Source organism: Aedes albopictus, chromosome 2 (assembly GCF_035046485.1).
Source record: "Aedes albopictus strain Foshan chromosome 2, AalbF5, whole genome shotgun sequence".
Taxonomy (NCBI): domain Eukaryota; kingdom Metazoa; phylum Arthropoda; class Insecta; order Diptera; family Culicidae; genus Aedes; species Aedes albopictus.
Genome location: NC_085137.1, coordinates 67039971 through 67062721, shown reverse-complemented (window position 1 = coordinate 67062721; position 22751 = coordinate 67039971). Strand labels below are relative to the sequence as shown.

The following is a 22751-nucleotide window of genomic DNA, read 5'->3' as shown; positions in this document are numbered from 1 at the left end:
AGATAGAATAATGGTTTCTACGGCAAACTTGCTCGAAATAAGTTCTTTTACAACTTTGTAGAACATTTTGTAAGCGTACATGAAACTATTAAAAAGCAGATGTTTGGATCAGCTAAATTAGAGGGACCACCCTAATTACACAATGATGAGAAAAAAGGACGAAAAATATGAAGAAACTTTCACAAAGGCATCATGTAATTAAAACTTAAGGTTTAGGCACACACATTTTTGTCTTCGTTAATGCGGCTTTGGACCCATTGTGCATTGCATTCTAATGAGAATGAGAGTAATGATTCCTTAGCTTAGCTTAGACTGACTGCACATATGGCCGGGGTTCTGCTAAACCGAACTAAGTGCCAAAAAGTTTATTCCGAGATAATTAAGTTTAAAGTTCAACAACTCACAAATAAACAGCAGCTAAGATAATTTGAAACTTTTCCGCACACATGTAACTCACAAGCCTTTATTAACCATCAGAGATGAAGAATACATGAAAATTATTAACCATCTGAGATGAAGAATACATGAAAATTATTTGAAATCATTGATATAATTACATTTAATTTCTCAGTACTTTGCACTCAGTTCACTCTGGCTGAACAAAAATATTGAAATATGGTATATAGTTCAGTGTGGCTGACTGTGTTTCTTTGTTTCAGAGAAAACCAGTCGGATTGTAAAAAAAAATTCTCGATTTTTCATCGTCTGAAGTTGAAGTCGATATCACTCACAATCCTTAACATGAATCAGAGAGGACGCTTATAGTATAGTAGCACGGGGGTCTCAAAATAGTTTGAAATATGAACGGCGGAAGCCCTCCCAGCTCAGCAATTGCCACCCATGTTTTTTTTTCATAGGCCATGCATTGTGCAGGCACAGAGCAAGAGTGATTATGTCAAATGATGTCCTTGCATGTCCTGAAGCCCTGAGATGTGAAAGTGGAGCAATTTGTGTACTTCAAATTTATGCTGGTCAAAGAAAACCATGAAAATGTTCTGCCAAAGTGAACCAAGACAAAACAAATTTCAATAATACGAAAAAGATTCGAACTTGGATCATTTGAGTGATAACCAAGCGCGTTAACTCTAGGTCATTTTACCTACCTGAAGGTCAGTCGTTAAGTCAGAATCAAGTTCTAAACATTCTTCTCAAAGATGGTTTTCGTGAAAACGCCATTTTTCGATCAGCCAAAGCGAACCAAGTGTTTGATTTTTTTCAACCTTTATTATTCTTATTATCCTTGTTGTTCAATGACGGCTGCTGTGTTAAAGTATCAATATAAGGTGTATCGACATTACGCAGGTATTCAAACCCAGTTGATTTTTGAATGGTTGAGAATAGATTGATTCTAATATGCAGTGGGTTTGGTTCTCTCTGGCTGAATGTGATTTGGAAAAACGGCGATCAAGGTTCATCGAAATATAATTGAATCCTCCAACATCCGTAATTCATAGATATTATCTATGGTTGCTACTCCGTGATTGACCCGAACCAATGACAGTTGCACAATGAATCAACTGAATAATCGACTGGGAGTGGTCAACATTCTCACTGTGCAATCTTCAAAGGCTCTCTATAACGGTACAATAACGGCGCCGGCTACGTCCTTGCAGTCAGGTTGGAAGAGGGAAGGAATGATAGGCACAACCTTTGTAGTGTGGAATTTGGCGTTTACCGCACGTCTTCACCAAAGGCTGCAGGAAGGAGTGCTTGTTAATAGAGAAGGTATCGTTGGGTCGGGATTCACTTTGATAAGTAATATGACCTTAGAGAATGAGAGTAATGATTCCGAGAGTAAACAGTGTGAGTTTATTCGCACCCGCCTGCTTCGTGAGTAAGAAGCTATACGAAAATAAACACACTGATGAGTTTTTATTCGTGAGGAACAAGTGTAGGTACAGGAAGAGCCTTTTAGTGTAGTTATAATAGAAAATCCAGTGATTATCCATCATAAACTAATGCTTCATGCTTTGTTGTCCCTGAAAAGCAGCACTGCCAGTCGTAAAAATGCGTTTTTCATCAAAATGCAAAAAAAAACTCAGAGATGCTTCGCGAATCAAAGGTGAGCATGTACTTGCCAGCTTCATTTACCCACGTATAAAGAAAAGCGAGTATTCTCGGGCCCCTGTTGTTCATGAGTAGGTTTGTTTTGATTTGTATCTGCTTAGCTGCCATTCTTCATCACTTTCCATCCCTTGGTATTGTCAAGCAGTAAAATGCTTTCAATATCTGGAGGGAATATCATCGACTGAGGGAATCTGGCAATGATATGTTGTCGACGCAGCAGTCTCTTAACAAATCAAAACCTTGTTTGTTTCGATGCCCGACGTTGCGATATATTTAACATATAAGTTTCTAATCTCTAAAAAAGATGTTGAAGATCTGGAAACGTCGGACGTAGAAATAAATTAGCTTTTGATAAGTAAAGAGACTTCTACGCCGACAACACATCACTGTTTTCAATTCTAGCGCAATATTTGACAAGGGCCTACCTGTAGAATGTAAACAAACCCGTTTTTCATTATTCCTGTCAATATATACATAACCTTCCCCATTATAACTTGATCACATAACAAACATTTGACAACGGACAACACATATAACACCCAGTGGCCCAGTGGAGAATTTTCCGTTCGACGAAAAGTTTTCCCCGACTGGGGCGGGAATCGAACCCACACTCCGAAGCTTGCGAGACACCTAAACGACTGACGCCGCTAACCGCTCGGCCACGAAGCCCACGAATGTTTCAAGAGCATTTAGGCTCTTTTGTATAAGGTACCCCGGGGCAAGTGAGAATCCGGGGCAAGTGAGACCTACAGCTCCTGTCCTCTTCTTGGCGTAACGTCCTCACTGGGACAAAGCATGCTTCTCAGCTTAGTGTTCAATGAGCACTTCCACAGTTTTTTTTAACTGAGAGCTTCCTCTGCCAATGACCATTTTGCATGTGTATATCGTGTGGCAGGCACGAAGACACTCTATGCCCAAGGAAGTCAAGGAAATTTCCTTTACGAAAAGATCCTGGACCGACCGGGAATCGAACCCGTCACCCTCAGCATAGTCATGCTGAATACCCGTGCGTTTACCGCCTCGGCTATATGGGCCCTAGAGCTATTATTTTTATTATTATCTATTTTAAAGGCAAACGTTCTTCGTGGAAAACATAGACAGCACACCAACAGATACTTTGAATACAAAAATTGTTATTGTTTCCACCATAAAGATACCATATATGTTATTGTTGTTCATACATCATTTTCAATTCACTAAGTGAGATTAACGTACTCTACTACATTCGTCGTTTAAAAAAAGAATAACAAATAAAGTCAAACTTTTCCAGTTTCAGGATAACATTTGGAGTGCTTGCAAATTATTTCAAACATAAAAGACAAAATTTATTTTTATTTATTATCTTTATATAACTGCTCTCACCTACCCCAGTGCATTTCTGCATCTGGGGCAAGTGAGACCTATGAGAGTAAACAAACACAATTTCATAGTTTGATCGAACTTTCTTCAGCTTAAGTCAAAATTTAGGCAAAATGGAAGTAAAAATCGGTGTCTTAAGTAATCAATCGTTGAATTAGACTCAATTACTTCTATTTTGATGATGAAGCTATTGTTTAAATTGGTGAAGTCTTGGCTAAAACAATTTTTTTCAAAACCATTTATTTTTCACGTTTTTGTCTATTATTCTATTATTTTTTTCGATTTTCGCTGCAAAATGAGTATTTCTGAGTGTTAAGGAACCGTCCATAAAGTATAAAAAAATACGAAAACGACATATGCAAATTTCAAGAGCTAAAAAATCTTCATTTAATGATCGTAAAATTATATCAGGGAAAACAAAGCATCTGTAAATCTTGAAAAATCTTTTGGTGAGATTCATCAACTATGTAGTATGAAAAGCAAGTTTTAAAATCTTTATTTAACTTTTTTTGGCGCATTTTGTGAAAAAAAATAAATTGGTGTTAAACGAGCTGCTAGAGTAATATCAACTTTTTCTCTCAGTAATTCGTTATTATATGTGTTACGTAATTTATGCACGGTGCCACAAAACTCTTCCAACACAAATCTCTGTACACAGTTATTCGTATGAGATATTCATACTTATGCTACCTTACAAGCACCAACTATATTAAGTCATATGTACAATAATTCCGAATAGGTCCCACTTGCCCCGTGAAACGGAGTATATGAAGATCTGCTACACTTTTCTTTATATGCATGATATAAAGAATTTAAAAATTTTGAAACAGTTTTAATGCCCATTAATATGAAGAATTATCCCAACAATGTCTTTAAGAACCATTGAAATTATAAAATTATTTATGTTTAGAATTTTTTGGAAGGACAAAATCAAACTAGCACTTTTTTAGGTCCCACTTGCCCCGGGGTACCTTAATTAGTTTTTTTTAATCATTTTCGATTATATTTAAATAGATTTTCAAATGTCTTTGAAATATTGATAAGAATAAATACAAAATATTTGATACAGTTTCTTACCGATTTTGGCAACACGAGGTGAATTTAAGGTTGCCAAATTGGGGTGTTGCCAAAATCGGTAAAAAAATTTGTGGATAATTTTCAACTTTTATGCGTCAATTTGGCTTATATTATAAGTATGGACTATTCACAAGCTATAAAACGATCCATGTAGGTGACGTTCAAAAATTACGTCATGATTTGTAAAATTGTCGATTTTGGAAAATTTAATGAATTTTGTTTTTTTAAAGAAAAGTAAGGATAAAATAACACTACATTTACAAATACAAACGATTTTTCGGTAAAAATTTTTGGTCAAAATTTTTTGTTGCCAAAATCGGTAAAAAATTGTTGCCAAAATCGGGTGTTGCCAAAATCGGTAAGAAATTGTTGCCAAAAACGGGTGTTGCCAAAATCGGGAAGGAAATGTTGCCAAAAACGGGTGTTGCCAAAATCGGGAGTAGACAATAACGGGTGTTGCCAAAATCGGTAAGAAACTGTATTAGCTAAAATTGAGGAAAAAATAAAAGGGCCTAACTGAAATAACCGACACACTCCAGCCGCTTCCCATCGGTTACCTTTTAACCTTCCGTTAATCGCGCTGTTGTACTTTGTACAACACATGAGAATTATCGACTATTACTTTGAAATCATCTTTTCTATCGATGTCAACCCCAAATGTATTCTACAGGAATCTTATTTGGAATATTATAAGACCTTTTTTGAAAACAGTATAACTCCTTATAATACGGAAAATTGAAAATCGCAATATGAAGAACGTACTATATTTAAGATAAGATAGACAATTGAATGTGAATTAGTGTATTTCAAAATCTAAATGATCTAGAATTATGGTGTCTTCGGCAAAGTTACTTGGGGTATCAAGGGTCTTCGCGAGCTGATCTGAGAAATTCAGATTTCAACCGATAGGAGGCGCTAGTGAGCATGTAATTTTTATATCCCATATAACTCAGGATCCTGAGTACTTTGAAAGATGGTGTCTTTGTCAAAGTTGTTTGGTTGGTTAAACACTAACTGATGAAGACAAGTATGATGTGGAATTCCACATGCAGGTGGCGCAAGTGAGTACTCAAATATTATAACTCATATATCTCGAGATCCTGATTACTTAGAAAGATGATGTCTTCAGCAAAGTTGGTTAAACACTAACTGATGGAGAGCCGTTTGGTTTGAAACTCCACATCTAGGTGGCGCTAGTGGGTATTCAAATTTTATAACTCATATGTCTCAGCACCCTGATCACTTAGAAAGATGGTGTCTTCTGATCTACAAACCAACCTTGCCAAAGATATCAACTTCCCAGGTAATCAGACTCGGAGATATATAAGATATAAAATTTGCATACTCATTAGCACCAGTTACTGGCGAAATATTGATTTCAACGACCCATCAACCAAATGCACTTAACCTATTTGACAACTTTGCCGAAACCACCATCTCTCTTCTAGTAACCAGGATCCTGAGAACTATTGCATATACATTTTTTATGTTCACTAGCGTCATCTAGTGGTGAAACCACGATTCAAACGGACAACTATCTGTAAGTTTTCCATCTTTTAGAAGGTCGGCACGAGAAGTAACTTTTCCCTATTTGGTCTTTGATCTACCAAACAACTTTGCCGAAGACACCATCTTTCTGAGTAAAGTGGAGCTTCGTGGCCGTTCGGTTAGCGTTACCGAGTGTGTAACCGCACCATGTTATCCACTGGTGCATGTAATGTATGTCGTGTCCATGGTCTAGTGTTAAGTTCTGTTCAGTCTGTACAGCCTCTGGCTGAAGACGGTGTCCCGCGCCTTTTTAATCGGGATCCTGAGCTACATGAGATTAAAAATTTACATGCTCACTAGCGCCTCCTAGTGGTGGCATTTGAAATCAAACTGTCACTCATCTATAAGCCCTTGATATACCAAACATCTTTGCCGAAAACACTATCTTTCTAAGTAATGAGGGTCCAGAGATACAGGGGATGGACATAATGATCGAGACAGGCAAAATTTTATCTTTTCAAAAAATGTTCAACTAGCTGTAACTTTTCTAAAAGTGCATCAAATATTCTGAAATTTTCACTGTAAGTTCATCAACTAGTTGTGTATTAGGGGTTCAAATTTGGAAAAAAATCGGGCCATTCTCCATAAAGTTATAAAGATTCTTGAAAAAGGTATAATTATCCGATAGCCAACTTTGAGCTGTTATATCTCCGGATTCAATGAACCGATTGAAATGAAATTTTGACCATTTTTGACTTATACAATGAACTCTGGAAAACATTTGACTTAACTAGAAATTTTTAACAAGAGACAAAATTATAGCGATTTTATTTTTTTCACGATTTTTTAGTAAATTGGTCTATTTTTAGTATGCATTCTATTACTTTTTTAATTTATTGGTGGCTATGTTGTTACTTTCCTTCAAAACACATTTATATATTAGTCAATTAGAGGGAAATTAAATGAACTATAATTTACATCTCGAATTTTGAAACGATGTTGACATTTTGGATAATTTGGTGTTTTATTAGAAAAATAATCTAATCGTTATAATTTTCTTCCGTGTTAAGAATATTAAGTTTAGTCAATGGTTTTTCATAGCTCATAATATATGTCATAAATGCTCAAAATTTCATTGCATTCGGTTCATTGAATCCAGAGATATAACAGCTCAAAGTTGGCTATCGGATAATTTTACCTTTTTCAAGAATCTTTATAACTTCGTGGAGAATGGCCCGATCTTTTTTAAATCTGAACCACTGATATACAACTAGTTGATGAACTTATAGTAAAAATTTGAGAATATTTGATGTACTTTTCGAAAAGTTACAGCTAGTTGTACACTTTTTGAAAAATGAATATTTTGCCTGTCCCGATCATTTTGTCTATCCCCTGTACATAATATATAATATTTACGTGCTCACTAGCGCCGCCAAGTGATGAAATTTCAAATTAAACTGCGAATCATTCGTAAGTACTTGACCTACCAAACAACTTTGTCAAAGACACCATCTGTCTAAGTAATCAGGATCCCGAGATACATAGGATATAAAGTTTATTTGCTCACTACCCGACTAGAAAAATATTTCAAGTTTATAACACATTGTGTTATGATGATATGAAATTTTTCTGTAACTTATTTTGTTATAAACTAGATGCAGGATGATGTTAAAATAACTAAAACTGTTACAAAAAGTACACAGGTCTAATCAAAATAATAACCTATTATGTTATAATCAGAACAAAATTATAACACAATATGATATAAATTTTAGCTTCAAGAAAACTCGTTTCTATCATATTTTGATACAGTTGTTTGAATAATGTTGTGAATGTCAAAGAATCAGAACTAAATTATTTTACAATGAGTTATTGAACAACGTTTATAACATAATATGATACAATTGAGTTATAATATTTTAAAACACAAATGATGTTAAACATGATTATATCACAATGAGTTATACATATCATGGTTTGTTATAATTATGTTATATTTTTGTTAGAATCTTTTAGTCGGGTAGCGCCGCCTAGTGGTGGAATTTCCAATTAAACGGCCAATAATTTGTAAGCCGTTGACTTACCAAACAACTTTGCCGAAGACACCACCTTTCTAAGACATTAGGATCCTGAGATATAAGATATAACACGATATTGCTCACTAACGCCGCCTAGTGGACGTATTACGAATCAACTTTGTCAGCATCAAGTAGCCCATGAAATTTACAACAACTTTGCCAAAGACAGTCCTTCTCTAAACAATCAGGATCCTTAGATATTTCAGAATGTATGGGTGTTGTACAAAGTACAACGCGCGATTGCTCGCGTTACAAAAATTGGCGCGAGTACTGAAAGGTTAATGGCCGATATGAATTGTTGGTAGTTCGACAATGATTTTTCATTAGGGCCTAACTGACTTGATCAATTTTTCTTCGTCGATTTTTTTCTCGATTTACTCGATCATAGTAGGATGTGAGTAAAAAAAATCGATTTCTCAAGTTTAAAATTTGCACCATGAAGAGATGGTGATTTGTCCACACACAAATGTTAAAAATACATTTCAGGAGTGTTCAGGTGGACCGTAAAACGGTCTTAGACCAAATGAAAGCAAATGTAACTATTTCCGAAGGTGTCCACTGGTCGTCCAAGGTTAGCATGGATTATGAAGGCTATCGCTGCCACCATAATGAGAAAAATGGAAAAGAAACGCGAAAAAGTCGAAAATGTCAGTTAGGCCCCAATGAAAAATCACTGTCGAGTTGGTCAATTGATCACTCGCGGCACTGGCATCGGTTTTACTCCTGTTCGACGTTTGCTCACTACCGCCACCTAGCGATGGCCCCGGCCATTCACAATATGTTTAGCATTGGGCGGTTACACTTTCGTGACGATGTTTTTCGATGTAATTTGTTCTAAGTGTCACGTCGGTTTCTCTGTGGGTTTATTTTAGGAATACGAAACCTATGAAAAATGTAGTCAATTCAGGTAGTTCGAATGTCAAAAAGTTCCATAACAGCAGACTTAAAAATATCAGCCTATGTTAAAAGAAGGGCAAATCAGGCCGTACATTTCAATAGGTCCTATCTGCATTTGAGAGGCTCTCTTTGTTTACTTTCTCTTTTATTTTATTGCAATGTTATGGTACACTTTTCAACTACTTTTGCAGTATAAATCAAAAGACTATTGTTTTGACCATCGTTCAATGCAAGGAGACAATCATAATACAAATAAAGAGCTGAGATATTAACGAAAGAGAGGGAAACCAAAGAGAGCCTCTCTTCTGCAGATAGGACCTTTAGACATGCTGGACATATTAGCAATCACATTCAGCACATTGTTTATAATCCCGGTGATGAATCACATGTATGTACACTACATGCCAGTTCCGTCGGTTAACCAATTCCTGCTAATCATAATTTAGAGCAACTGGTGACTACCGGGTCATGATTTGGGTCAAATGGTTGCCGGTACAAAAGGTATGGGATCAAATATCTGGATACCACTGTGGAAACAATTTACGGGAAAATCGGTGGATGGTTCATTGTGGTAAATGGTTCATTCCGATGAATGGTTTCCCGGTAAATGGAATTCCGGGTAATGTCGTAGAACCATGATTGAGAACACCACAACGATAAAAAATGTTGTGTTGTGTTCGCTCTTCCATTCACTTTTTACATGTATTAACTTGTAAGCAGCGGTTGCCAATGGAATGTGATCCGGGTGTTTTGAGTAGTCATCCATTTTGACGGCTTACTTTTGTAAATTATTACAATCTTAATATATTAACCTATGTTTGATCACACTTATATTGACACTCCGTAATTCCTTTGACTACCACACCGATGTAGTTTTTCTTATGATATATTCGTCTTCTATTGAGGCGTTTATTGTAATAGTACCGTTTCCACCTTTTAGCTACTTCACGTTTATCTTTTGATGTAAACCTCTTCACAGTTCTCCGCGCTCTCAATCTATGTACTTCACTATCATGTGAAACATTGACAGAGATGTTGCCAACAAATGAATAATAACGGAATATATTGGTAAAAATATTACTTGAAACAGAAAATAAGAATTTATCACCTTTTTACCATACAACATGTTTTTCTGTAATAAAGTAGTCCTTATTCATCTTAACGTGATTGTAGGATCGAAAGCACGTAGTACAACGAAAATTTCTTTGGGTAGCATCCAATGTAGAGATTTAGTTCTCTGATAGTTTGCAGAGTCCACTGTTTTATTTCTAATACTTAAATTGATGGTACTTACAAATACCCAAACTTGTACCACACTGGATATCTCTTGAACAGCATTGTTGTACACAAATAATCACAACGTATCAGGAAATCACTGAATAATCAATACCTTACTTCACGACGTTCGAATTTGAACTAATCTGATATGTTGAGCATATTCCATCCCGGCTGGAGTTTATATTTACCTGAAATCAAGAAAGGAAACAAAAACATATCATCAGAATTGACACTTCCAATTGACATAAATATTCGAGCGTGCCAATTTTGGCACACAAGTTATGAATAGAGTGGGGCACGCCTATTGTTTATCGTGCTCGTTAGTGCTTAATTCAGCGCTCGCCGCCACTAGAAGCGTCGTCGCCTCGTCGTGATATGAGTAACCGACCACCTCCCGGCAAGCAGCTGGTAAAACAACGTCCGCCCGTCTTTATAATTCGTGCTAATTCGCTACAATCTGCCGTGCGGCACGCGTTCTTGGCTAGATCCAGTTTTGACGGCACATTATTAGGCCCGATAAAGCTTCTAACGTGGTTTCAATTAGAACTCCAAATAAAACCTGTAAAGAACGTGACCGATTGAACGAAGTCGTCCCTCTAGATGCGAGCGATGGGCTGGCGATGTGTCATGGGACCGACTTGATAAATGGACTAGCTATCTGTGGTAGAGTGCTAGAACTGTCCAGAAAGACCTTCGGATCGATTCGCCGGCGAAATTGCGCACATCAATTTTCTCCTCTGTGTGACCGCGCCAGTTGGATGAGCATCGCTCAATTTGATGTTTATTAGAGTTATTTTTTTTTTTGAAAGAAAACTTGCTATCAAATTACCTATGCTAACCACGTGTCAGTGTGCCAGGTCAGACAGCTGAAAGGTACCATTGGCCATGAAAACCTGCTTGGCAGAGTTATCGTTGATTGAGCTGTCTGTCGGCTGACTCTATCCATAATGGCTAGACGTCGGTCGTCGCCACTCCGCAAAAATAAATGGCCAGTTGGAGCAGTTCCAAAAGTATTGCGGAAACGAATTGTTGCCTATGGATATAGATTTGTATTGTGGGGAATGAGTTTGTAGCCTCGTTGTCGATGGTTGCATGTTCAGTGTTCATTTTCCTGATTTGCTTTCGTATGGATTTGTGCATAAAATGATGTGTTTCGACTGCGAGACTTAGCAACAGGACTCGCAGGATTGAAGCAACAGAGTGTAGAGTTCATTGAACCATGTTGAAATCGAAATGACATGATACTTATTATTTCCGGTGAGCTTGGCAAATTTCGTTTTGGTGTAGGTGGAGCCCTGGGTGGACTATGGATCCAAGTGTGTGATGCGTGTTTTTTCATGCTTTGTGTACCTAATTCACGACACGACCGCTCCGGGGCAATATAATATAATAAAAAATAAATAAAACATTTAATATAAAAGTTTTTTATCTGTATTAACGAGATTTTTAGCCCTAGGCTAGTTCATCTCGGGACCCATGCTTTACTTCCCTTCCGAAGGAAGAACTCACATTTTTGCGAGTTTGTCGAGAGTGGGATTCCATCCCAGGTCCTCGGCGTGATGGTCAAGTGTTCTAACCATCACACCAGGTCCGCTCCACTAATATAAAAGTTTTCATTACCCAGGAAAAAAAAAGATTACTGAATTTGAAAATTAAAACATATTGATTTTGTACTTACAAAACTGAGAAGAATACACTGTTCGACAAAAAAAAACTTTTGCCGTGATCAGAGACCCCATTAGTAGGGCATAAAAGCTCATGAAAAATGTAGAAAAATGCCATTTTCAAATCTGTTGGAGCACCCCTAGAATCTTTTTGAGATTAGTTTAAATTTTATTCATTTTTGAAGGTTCGACAAGAGCTTTGGAAATCATCAAACACATTTGAAATACAATATCTTTGACATGCAGTTTTGTACACCGCTGAAATTTTCACAGATCTGAGAAGCAACTTTGATAAATGACTAGTTAAAATTTTTACCTATTAGGACATTCCGTTTCATTGATACATATCCGCGAAGGCTTAACTCTGACTTATATAGTGAAAATCTTTTAGTTTTTTTTTTAATCTAATCCCATAAAGCACGCTCATATTCATATCCATTTAAAAACTTCTATGCGTTAATGCCGTGCAGCATCAGTCTTTCGGATACTTCGAACGCCTCGGAATATTGGAAGGACTTCCACTCCAGTAGGAGAAAACGTTTCTTTACAAGTTCTCCATTAGGTCACTGGATGTGACGTCCGTTTCCTAGTGCTAATGTATTTTTCAGTCTCTGACTGGAGGAGTTGAAAATTGTATTTCAAACATCTGGTTTAACTAAAAATGATTTTGGAAAGCTATACAAGAAATTTTAGGATATGATTACAAAGGATCCACAGGAAGAAAGTTAGATTAATTCATTGAGGTCAGCATGAGTGTTATAAGGAAAAACTTTTCCAAATAATTTAATGTTCTAATAGCAGTTTTCAAAAACTTTTTTGTCGCTTATGAAAATGAACTAAGTTAATTGTAACATTTGACATCAAATGATACTTTCATAATCATGTTTAAATACCAATAAACTGCGATTTTGAATGCGATGGATTAGGATCACAATTCAGGCAAAATACACTTCGTCCACTTAATTCAAGGAAGTATTTTGTTTTGATCGAATTTCGAGTTGTGCCCAAATTTCAATATCCATATATCGCATATAGATGAGAATGCTTTTCAATGATTTGGTGTGTACCTAAGTAACCGTTCCAGACTGCTTGTGCTTGACCTGGTAGATATCAAGCAGTTCCATGTTCTTAAAAATTTAAATACGATGCGGAAAATATATTCAAACTAGCTGTACCCGGCAAACTTTGTCTTGCCTACTGCGTTTTTTGACGTTTCAAGTTTCTGACCAAGACCAAGTCTACGGTCAAAATGTATGAAAGATCGATTTTCAAAAACTCTCAATTTTTCCATGTTTTTTGCCTCATAAACCTTCCTTGGGTGAATACTAACAGAACAAAGCTAAGTCGACCGAAATCTGACCTTCCATTCGCAATTTATGTGCGGTCCCACGTATGCCACTGCATTTTTATATATATAGATTCCAACGACCTCTGCATTGAAACAAATTTGGACTATTTGGACTCGCCTTAGTACTTCTGGATAGATAGTATTTAACACTATATTAACAAATAGGGTCTAGGACCATTTAGGCAGGAGCACCTATTTTGGGCACTTGCTGCTATAACTCAGTCAATTCCAAACCGATTAACTTGAATTGTTGCACATAGCTAGATACTATGCGTATCTGATCGTGTCTCAAAAATCAAGTCAATCGGTTCTGAATTGACTGAGTCATAGACACATGAGCCCAAAATAGGTGATCCTGCTCACCCTATGCCGCTGGAACATATAAAGCAATTTCACAATCGTGGAGGACATTATTGAGCTTGAAATTAAGATTGGAAATATTTTACTACATGACAAATTCAATTAATTTCATAAAAGTGTCTTCAATGGTAATGCCCCAACATACACATTCTGTATTGTGGAACTAACTAAAATGTGATGAAAACAACTATTACTAATAGTAAATGGAGATTGTTCTCATTTTTGGCTTGCATTTTTTTAGGGTTGTATTGTTTTGAACTGTCGTGAACTTAAACCATGTTTTCTACATAGTTTTTAAAATTACAATTCGTTGTATTGAAATAGGTTTGTTTCATTCAATAAAGTTATCAATTTTACCACCTTGGTATGGCTAGGAGGTTCTTTGAAACATTAAGTGAATATAGACAACCCACGAAAACACTGGAAACGTTTTTTTTTTAACTGATCGCAAAATATAAATGTATTAGATTTTATTTATATTTTTACACAGGCTTACCACGTTAGTAATTTGAAAAATCGACCGGATTTTCTTCTCGAAAATTTTAATTCGATTATTTAGATCATAAGTGTAGCATTTCGAAGTCAAATCAAAGTAAAATAGTTATTTTGTTATGATTAGATAAGGATAGGGGCTTGCTTTTTGTGATTGAATTAAGAGAAAACTTCAAGGATTTGTATTACATAAGTCATATTTGATTCTTCCCGGATATGTATCAAAGAAATGGAATGTCGTAATAGGCTGAAATTTTGACTAGTTATTTATCAAAGTTACTTCTCGGATCTGTAAAAATTTCAGCGGTGCACAAAATTGCATTTCAAAGATATTGTATTTCAAAAGTGTTTATGATGATTTCAAAAGCTCGTGTCAGACCTTCAAAAATGAATAAAATTCGAACTCATCTCAAAAAGTTTCTAGGGGTGCTCCAACAGATTTGAAAATGGCATTTTTCTACATTTTGCATGCGCCTCTATGCCCTACTAATGGGGTCTCTGATCACGGCAAAAGTTTTTTTTTTGTCGAACAGTGATATAATAATTGTTGCATCCTTAGAAAACTGTTAATCAATTATGGACATCATTTTCCACGCTCTGCTTTTCAGTCCCATGACTGTTTTAACTAAAAGGCACCCTATATGTAAACAATATTCACACACTCTGCCAATGTGTAAACAATTCTCCCAATACATTTAATCAATAGTTTATCCGAAAACTGTCTACACAACAACCCGAGAGCACACTCATCTTCCGACTTGCTAATTAATCGTCGCAACATTCAACATACATGCTTCCTACATCTCGCATCCACAAATATCGAATGATTCACGTTGTTGTGGTTGTCATCGTAGTCTCGTAATGGCTTTTGGATGTGTCGCTGAAAGTATGATGTGCACGTGATTGCGTCCTCAAAAAACAGCAAACAACTGAACCATGTCGAAAAAATAAAATAGTGAAAAAACAACGTCCCAAATTGAACGGCGAATTACATCAAATTCCGCAATCACCGTCAACGCAACGCAACGCAAGTCATCCTCTCTTATGGGTGGTCGCTCGGCTGACTGTCGGCGAGGCGAGTGTCATCGTTAACCTCCAGATAATAATTGCATCCTTTTTGGCTTTTGCACGGTCGTCAGATCGTTCTGGTGTGGAATGCACATCGTCGATGGTTTGCCAATCATCACCGATCAGAAACCGCAAGCGATTGTGATGGTTGCGGTGGAACGATGAGCTCCCGAGCAGGTGGATGTAGCAGCACAGCAGCAAAACTAGATTTATTATATATTTGTTTCATTCTTGTACAATGTAAATGGTGAGTTGGCAAGGAGCGTCCAACAAAGCTTTGGCCTTCACAAGTTCCTACCTCATGTTTCCACGGATCAATATCAATCGATGGCAAAGGCCACCAGCTAGCGGTTGTGTGATTAGCTGGTAGTACAGCCTGGGCACTGTCGTCCTTCTGACTTCAGCCAGATTGAGGAGGTGCTCGGTACGTACGTACATGCTGTTCACCAAGGAGGTGCGGTTCAAACAGCGTCTGTTCTGGCATCCAGCGGCTGAGTAAGAAACGCTGCACCACGCCCAGCTAGATCCAAGGTGGTAGCCCCATCAGCGTGGTCGCCCTAGTGTTGGTTGGGACGTTAAACAAAACTAGTACGATGGCCCTCCGGCGAGACAGGAGTGTTGGCGTAGGCCCAATAAGCCACCCGTAAAAATCCCCATTGCGAATAACATAGGAGAAAATACGACTCGATACAATCGGCAAAGACCCACGCGACAAAATAAGGACTACGATTGGAAGCTTGTAACATGGAATTGCAAGTCACTAGGTTTCGCAGAATGTGACAGGATAATTTACGACGAACTACACCCCGCAACTTCGACATCGTAGCGTTGCAGGAACTTCGTTGGACTGGACAGAAAGTGTGGAAAAGCGGGCATCGAGCGGCTACCTTCTACCAAAGCTGTGGCTCCACCAAAGAAATGGGAACAGGATTTATAGTGTTGGGCAAGATGCGACAACGTGTGATCGGGTGGCAGCCAATCAACGCAAGGATGTGCATGTTGAGAGTTAAGGGCCGTTTCTTCAACTACAGCATCATCAACGTCCACTGCCAACACGAAGGGAGATCTGATGACGAGAAACAAGCGTTCTACGCGCAGTTAGAGCAAACATATGATGGTTGCTCGCCGCGTGGCGACATGAACGCGCAGGTAGGAAGGGAGGAAATGTACAGACCGATAATCGGGCGAAACAGCCTGCACGTCGTATCGAATGATAACGGCCAGCGATGCGCAAACTTTGCAGCCTCCCGTGGTATGGTAGTCCGAAGCACCTTCTTCCCCCGCAAAGGTATCCACAAAGCCACTTGCAGAGCATCCGATCATTAAACAGAAAACCAAATCGACCACGTTTTAATCGACGGTAAATTCTTCTCGGATATAACCAATGTCCGCACATACCACAGTGCGAATATAGATTCTGATCAGTACTTAGTCGCTGTATGCATGCGCTCAAAACTTTCGACAGTTATCACCACGCGTCGAAGTCGAACGTCGCGGCTTAACATCGAGCAGCTGTGTAACGTAGAAGTGGCTCAAGACTACACGCAGCAGTTAGCAGTGGCCCTCCCAACGGAAGAGCAGCTCGGCGCAGCTACACTTGAAGATGGCTGGAGGGACATCTGATCTGCCATAGGTTGTACCTCGGCTACAGCACTAGGCTTCGCGACTCCGATTTGCAGAAACGACGGCGAATGTAAACAGACGAAAAACGAGAAGAATGCAGCATGGGCGAGAATGCTACAATACCGTACAAGAGCGAATGAGGCACGTATAGACAGGCGCAGAACAGGCAGAACTCAGTCTTCCGGATGAAGAAGCGGCAGCAGGAAGAACGAGATCGCGAAGCGATGGAAGAGCTGTACCACGCTAAGGACACACGAAAGTTCTACGAGAAGCAGAACCGCTCGCGCAGAGGCTTTATGCCACAAGCCGACATGTGCCGAGACCTTAATGGCGACGTTGCAAGTACCGAAGGTGGCGTGGTAACAGATCTAGGAGTATGTGCACAGGACGAAAGACTTCCGGCCCCTGACCTCCAAGAGATTGAGAAGGAGGTTGGCCGGTTGAAAAACAACAAAGCCGCTGGAGCAGATCAACTACCAAGCGAGCTTCTGAAATACGGTGGAGAAGCACTGGTGAGAACACTACACTGGGTCATTACCAAGATTTGGGAGGAGGTAGTCTGCCGTTCTTCGCAAAGTTGTCCCATGTTATATGGGATTCCCATATAACATGGGACAATTATTCGTAGGACGGCAGTAGTATTACCGGAGGAATGGATGGAAGGTATCGTGTGTCCCATCTACAAAAAGGGCGACAAGTTGGATTGCGGGAACTACCGCGCGATCACACTACTGAGCGCTGCCTACAAGATACTTTCTCAAATTTTATGCCGCCGTCTTTCACCGATTGCAAGAGAGCTCGTGGGGCAATATCAGGCTGGATTTATGGGTGAACGCGCTACTACGGACCAGATGTTCGCCATCCGCCAGGTGTTGCAGAAATGCCGCGAATACAACGTGCCCACACATCACTTGTTCATCGATTTCAAATCGGCGTATGATACAATCGATCGAGAACAGATTATGCATGAATACGGGTTCCTGGATAAACTGATACGATTGATCAATGTGACGATGGATCGATTGATGTGCATAGTTCAAATATCAGGGACACACTCGAGTCCCTTCGAATCTCGCAGAGAGTTACGGCAAGGTGATGGTCTTTCGTGCTTGCTGTTCAACATTGCGTTAGAAGGTGTAATAAGGAGAGCGGGAATAAACACGAGTGGGACGATTTTCACGAAGTCCGTTCAGCTGCTTGGTTTCGCTGATGATATTGATATTATAGCTCGCAAATTTGAGACGATGGCGGAAACGTACATCCGACTAAAGAGTGAAGCCAGGCGAATCGGATTAGTCATTAATGTGTCGAAGACAAAGTACATGATGGCAAAGGGCTCCAGGGAGGAATTACCACGCCCACCACCCTGAATTTCTATCTAATCGAGGCGGATAAAGAATTTGTGTACTTGGGCTCACTGGTGACCGCCAACTACGACACCAGTAGAGAAATTCAGAGACGCATTGTGGCAGAAAATCGGCATTTAGACTTCGCAGAACTCTACGATCGAATAAAGTTCGCCGTAACACGAAGTTTACTATCTACAAAACGCTGCTTAGATCGGTCGTCCTCAATGGGCACGAAACATGGACCGTACGTGCAGAGGACCAACGCGCTCTTGGAGTTTTCGAACGGATGGTGTTGCGTACCATCTACGGCGGAGTGCAGATGGAAGACGGGACTTGGAGAAGGCGAATGAACCACGAGCTGCATCAGCTGCTAAGAGAACCAACCATCGTCCATACCGCGAAAATCGGGAGGCTACTGTGGACGGGTCACGTCATCAGGATGTCGGATAGCAACCCGACTAAAATGGTTCTCGAGAGTCATCCAACCGGTACAAGAAGACGTGGAGCGCAGCGAGCTAGGTGGGTCGACCAAGTGGAGGACGATCTGCGGACCCTACGCAGAGTGCGGAACTGGAGACAAACAGCCATGGACCGAGTGGAATGGAGGCGGTTACTATGTACAGCAGAGGCCACCCCGGCCTTAGCCTGATCGGCTAGGCTAGTCTCCCTAGGATCCTAAACAAAGAAGTAGTCCCGAAGCGAAACTTTGCTAAACTTTTTTTGTATGGAACGGTTTGTATGGAGAAAATTTGATTTTTTTTAATGTGGTACCATTTAATAGTTTTATGGTTAATGATGATGGTTGGACCAATTTGAAGTATTTGGGAATGTAGCCTACATTTGTTTCCAAATATTTTTATGATTATTACCCTTTAGTATACTTTATTTGGTGTTAATGAAAGGATCTACTCTCGTACTTTTCAAAAAGTACCAGAACATTCGAATAAGTGAATAAAATATTCAATAAATCGTTTTTATTGGGCACATAATTTTGATTTTGGTTGGAGCTACACAGATAATGGTTGGACCACAGGTATGATCATGATTCGATCAATTAGCAGAATCATCTCTTGGCTTGGTTTTCAGTTGAGGTTTTTGTGTTGATTCTGCTTACATGCTTTCTATGAGAGTCAAGAAACTTTAATTATAATCAGAAAAATATAAATCTTCGAAAAAATAAATCTGGTATTGTCCCAACATGCAGATTGATCTGATTCAAAGGCCAAAAACAAAGCTGTTCCAACCAACGATGGCTTATGGAATTGATGAAAAGTTTGTTCATTTAAGTCCCACGTCACACGAGAAAGGGATACATTTTGGAATATATCTATATATATAAAAATGAGTTTGAAGTCCATTTGAGGCAACAAAACTTACGAACGGGTGAACCGATCAGAATGACTTATGCAGAGTTTGATTCGTATTCATGGTAGCTGTGTTTATATGCCGAAAAAGTTACGACAATCATTTAAATTAATTATAATTAAATTAAATATAATCAGAAAATTAAATCAATCTAGAGTGCGTTGCTGCGATGACCTTAAGGTGAAGGTTGCTTGAGATCATAACAATAAACTTGACTCCCGCTCTTATCACCCTTTCAACCACCCACTCAGATAAACAAATCAGACGGCGCACAGTGCAGTGTGACTTGGTAAAAAAAAAAACAACACAAATCTTTCAAAATGAGCTAAATAAACATAGTAGTTGAACCTTTGAATTTTGGCACACATATGATTTATTAAACATGTTTACCGATACAATTTGTTCTTGTAAAACATTTTCAAATTTAAATAATTTCATAATTTGCTCAATATTTTCACCATGTATCCCATTGTGCACCGCTTTATTTACGTTTTTGTTGACAACTCTCTCCTCTCTTTTCACGTACTTTTTCTCTCTGACCGTAGACAACTACCGTGTTATGGGGTGACATTAGTTGATGTAATTTTAACGCAAAAACAGCGAACGATTGTTCTGTTATCAACTAAAATTATATTGGCAGTATGATATTGAAAATAGTTAATATGATTGACAAAATCACAGCCTCTTTTTTCGTGATAAACTTTAACTGCGGTTTAATCAGTTTTACCATACGTTGAACAACACCACTCAGTTCAACGGTACGCTTTTCCGTTCTAGCAAACCGCGATTCAAATTGATTCGGGTTTTCGACCACGAAAGTGGAAAACGCGTAGGTTTTTCGCGATAAACGGTAGGTCAGTCGATAGTGTGGATAGTTTTCAATAATCGATCAACTTATTACAGTGCTGTGTTGCTTGGAAGACTGTTAAAAAGTGATTTGAAAATATGGGGGCCGCACTTGTTGAAGAAAGAAAGTGCATTGTGTGATACATTTTTGCACCAAACTGTTAAAATATTGTGAAAAGTGAAAAACAGAAGTATCCCAAAGGACGGAAAATGTAGTTGTCTACCACAAGTAGAAATCTGAGTGCATTTTGAGAAGGTAAGCAAGGATAATTTTGAGAGTTTGTTCGGCAACTTCCGCCCTACTCGTTGACTATGGTGAGGGGAGGGAGGTATGAGGCAGAGAGTGGCGGCCATACTCGCTGCCATTTTGTAACCCCTGCAACTATGTCCTTAACAGTTGTCAAACCATCGCAGCTTGGCAAGACAAAGTTTGCCGGGACAGCTAGTTTGGAATACATTTTGGAACACATAAGTGAGTAAAAAATAATATATTTATTAGGGATATCAATATCAAGTTGCATGACGTCAAGTAATTACACTGCGTAACCTGAACAAAATTCAAAATGTAAGGCCTCTTCATTAATCGACGTTTCAGGATCGTGCGAGAAAGCTGGCTTAATACCCCTGTTGCTAATTCACGGTTACGCATTCTAGACGACCTTATTTTATCAGCGATTCCATTGGACGATAATTATTTCTCCTTAGGAATTGTCCACGAGTAGAAGCGCACAAACGCAGGTTTGAGATAAGTCCATGAGAGTACTTCGAAACGCAGCTATTTCCTACAAAGACGGGACTTCAATATTTTAACAAGTTATTAAACCTGGTACTCCGGTAATTTTCAACGTTTTCTCCTACGTTTTCGTGATTATAATGCTCACTATCGGTTAGTTGCCTACTGTCAGCGCGCGAAGAAAAATGTACACAAACTTAGGCGGACCTAGAAACCAACATGGTAACGGCTTGGTCTAACCGAAATCGTTGGGTTTTGGTGCATTGAATTTCGCTTGTATTTTCAAAAGAAAATTTGAAATTGGTGTCTGCATAAAGTTCGCATATTTTCGCACTAGTGTAATGAAAAAGTAGGTTAATTTCAAATAAAATAGGGCTTTTGTTAACGTTACAAGTACAGTGATTTTAGTGCCCCGATCATGCGCAGACAGATGTTTGGCAAAATTCCGAATTATTCAAAAAAATAAAGGCATACTAACGGAAATTAATATAATTCCTACAAAGATGGGAAACATTTCGACAAAACGAAGATATTCGTTTGAAATTTCATGAAAATTTTAAAAACATCAACTTTTCCAAATTGGTCCAACCATGATTAGTTTTTAGACTGGTCCAACCACCATCATTTACCCTACAATCAACATTTCTACGTCAGATACGTCATTCGAAAGGTTTATAATCAAGCTATTTCATTTAAGCCAAAGTTATGTAAAGTTGAACATTTCATTCGTTTTACCAAAAATTGGCAATGGTCTCATTCTGCTACCAATTTTTCTATAAGGATAGGGATTAGCAAATTAATATTCTAGGGTTTACTGGTCCAAGGGGTATACTTTCAACTACCGAAGCTAAATCTCAAATTGCATAAAGTCAATTTTCGATTTTTGGCCACCTGAATCCCCTTAGTGCACTGGGACAAATCTTGCTTCCCAGCTTAATGTTCTATGAGCACTTCCACAGTTAATAACTGTGAGCTTCCTCTGCCAATGACCATTTTGGATGTGCATATCGTGTGGCATGCTCGAAGATACTCTATATCCAAGGAAGTGAAGGAAATTTCTGACCGGGAATCGGATCAATCACCATCAGCATAGCCATGCAGAATACCCACACCTTGACAGTAGTGGCTATATGGGCCTTTTCTTTTTCGTCCAACACAATTGTGCAAAGTTTGGGAGTGATTGGTTGCGTCCCCATATTCCGCATTGCAATTGAAATTTGTATGGGATTTAGTATGGTAAAACGTACTTTTTTTTGCATTTTATCATAAGTTGAAAAAATGTCTATAACGATCTAGACTAGGATATGCTAAAACACTTTGCCAAAGATCCTTGCAAAGACTGCAAAGTGATCCGACACTTGCGAAAAAGTTATACCCTTGGTAATTCAGGCCAAAAAATAAGATTTCATTATTGATGTTATTCCTTAACATGTTAAATGTTAAGCACCATCAGACGATATGAACGCTATAACTTTTGTTGTATGGTTCGGATCGCTTTGCGGTCTCCGGCAAAGTTTTTGGTGCATTCAAGGCTACATTTGAATATCATCGGTTACATAGTTTTGACACACAAATTTCAATCGCAATGCGGAATTCAGGGACGCAACCAATCGCTTTCAAATTTTGCACAGTTGTTTTGGATGCTAAGATAGATTGAAA

The 22751-nt window shown here is 38.6% G+C and overlaps 1 protein-coding gene across 28 annotated transcripts in view; it reads right to left on the bottom strand.

Annotated features, from left to right (window-relative positions):
* Positions 1–22751, bottom strand: part of LOC109423877 (electroneutral sodium bicarbonate exchanger 1) — a 215044-nt gene that overhangs the window by 110879 nt on the left and 81414 nt on the right. For 16 of the 28 annotated variants that reach the window (XR_009997409.1, XM_062849774.1, XM_062849785.1 and 13 more), the window contains exon 1: positions 10261–10319. The exons of the other annotated variants lie outside the window; for them this stretch is intronic. Coding sequence is in view for 15 of the 16 variants with exons in the window: in XM_062849774.1 (XP_062705758.1) it covers positions 10261–10304 (44 nt within the window). In the remaining variant the exon portion in view is untranslated. Of the gene's footprint in view, positions 1–10260; positions 10320–22751 lie in introns of those variants that run through there. 28 annotated transcript variants of the gene reach the window in all.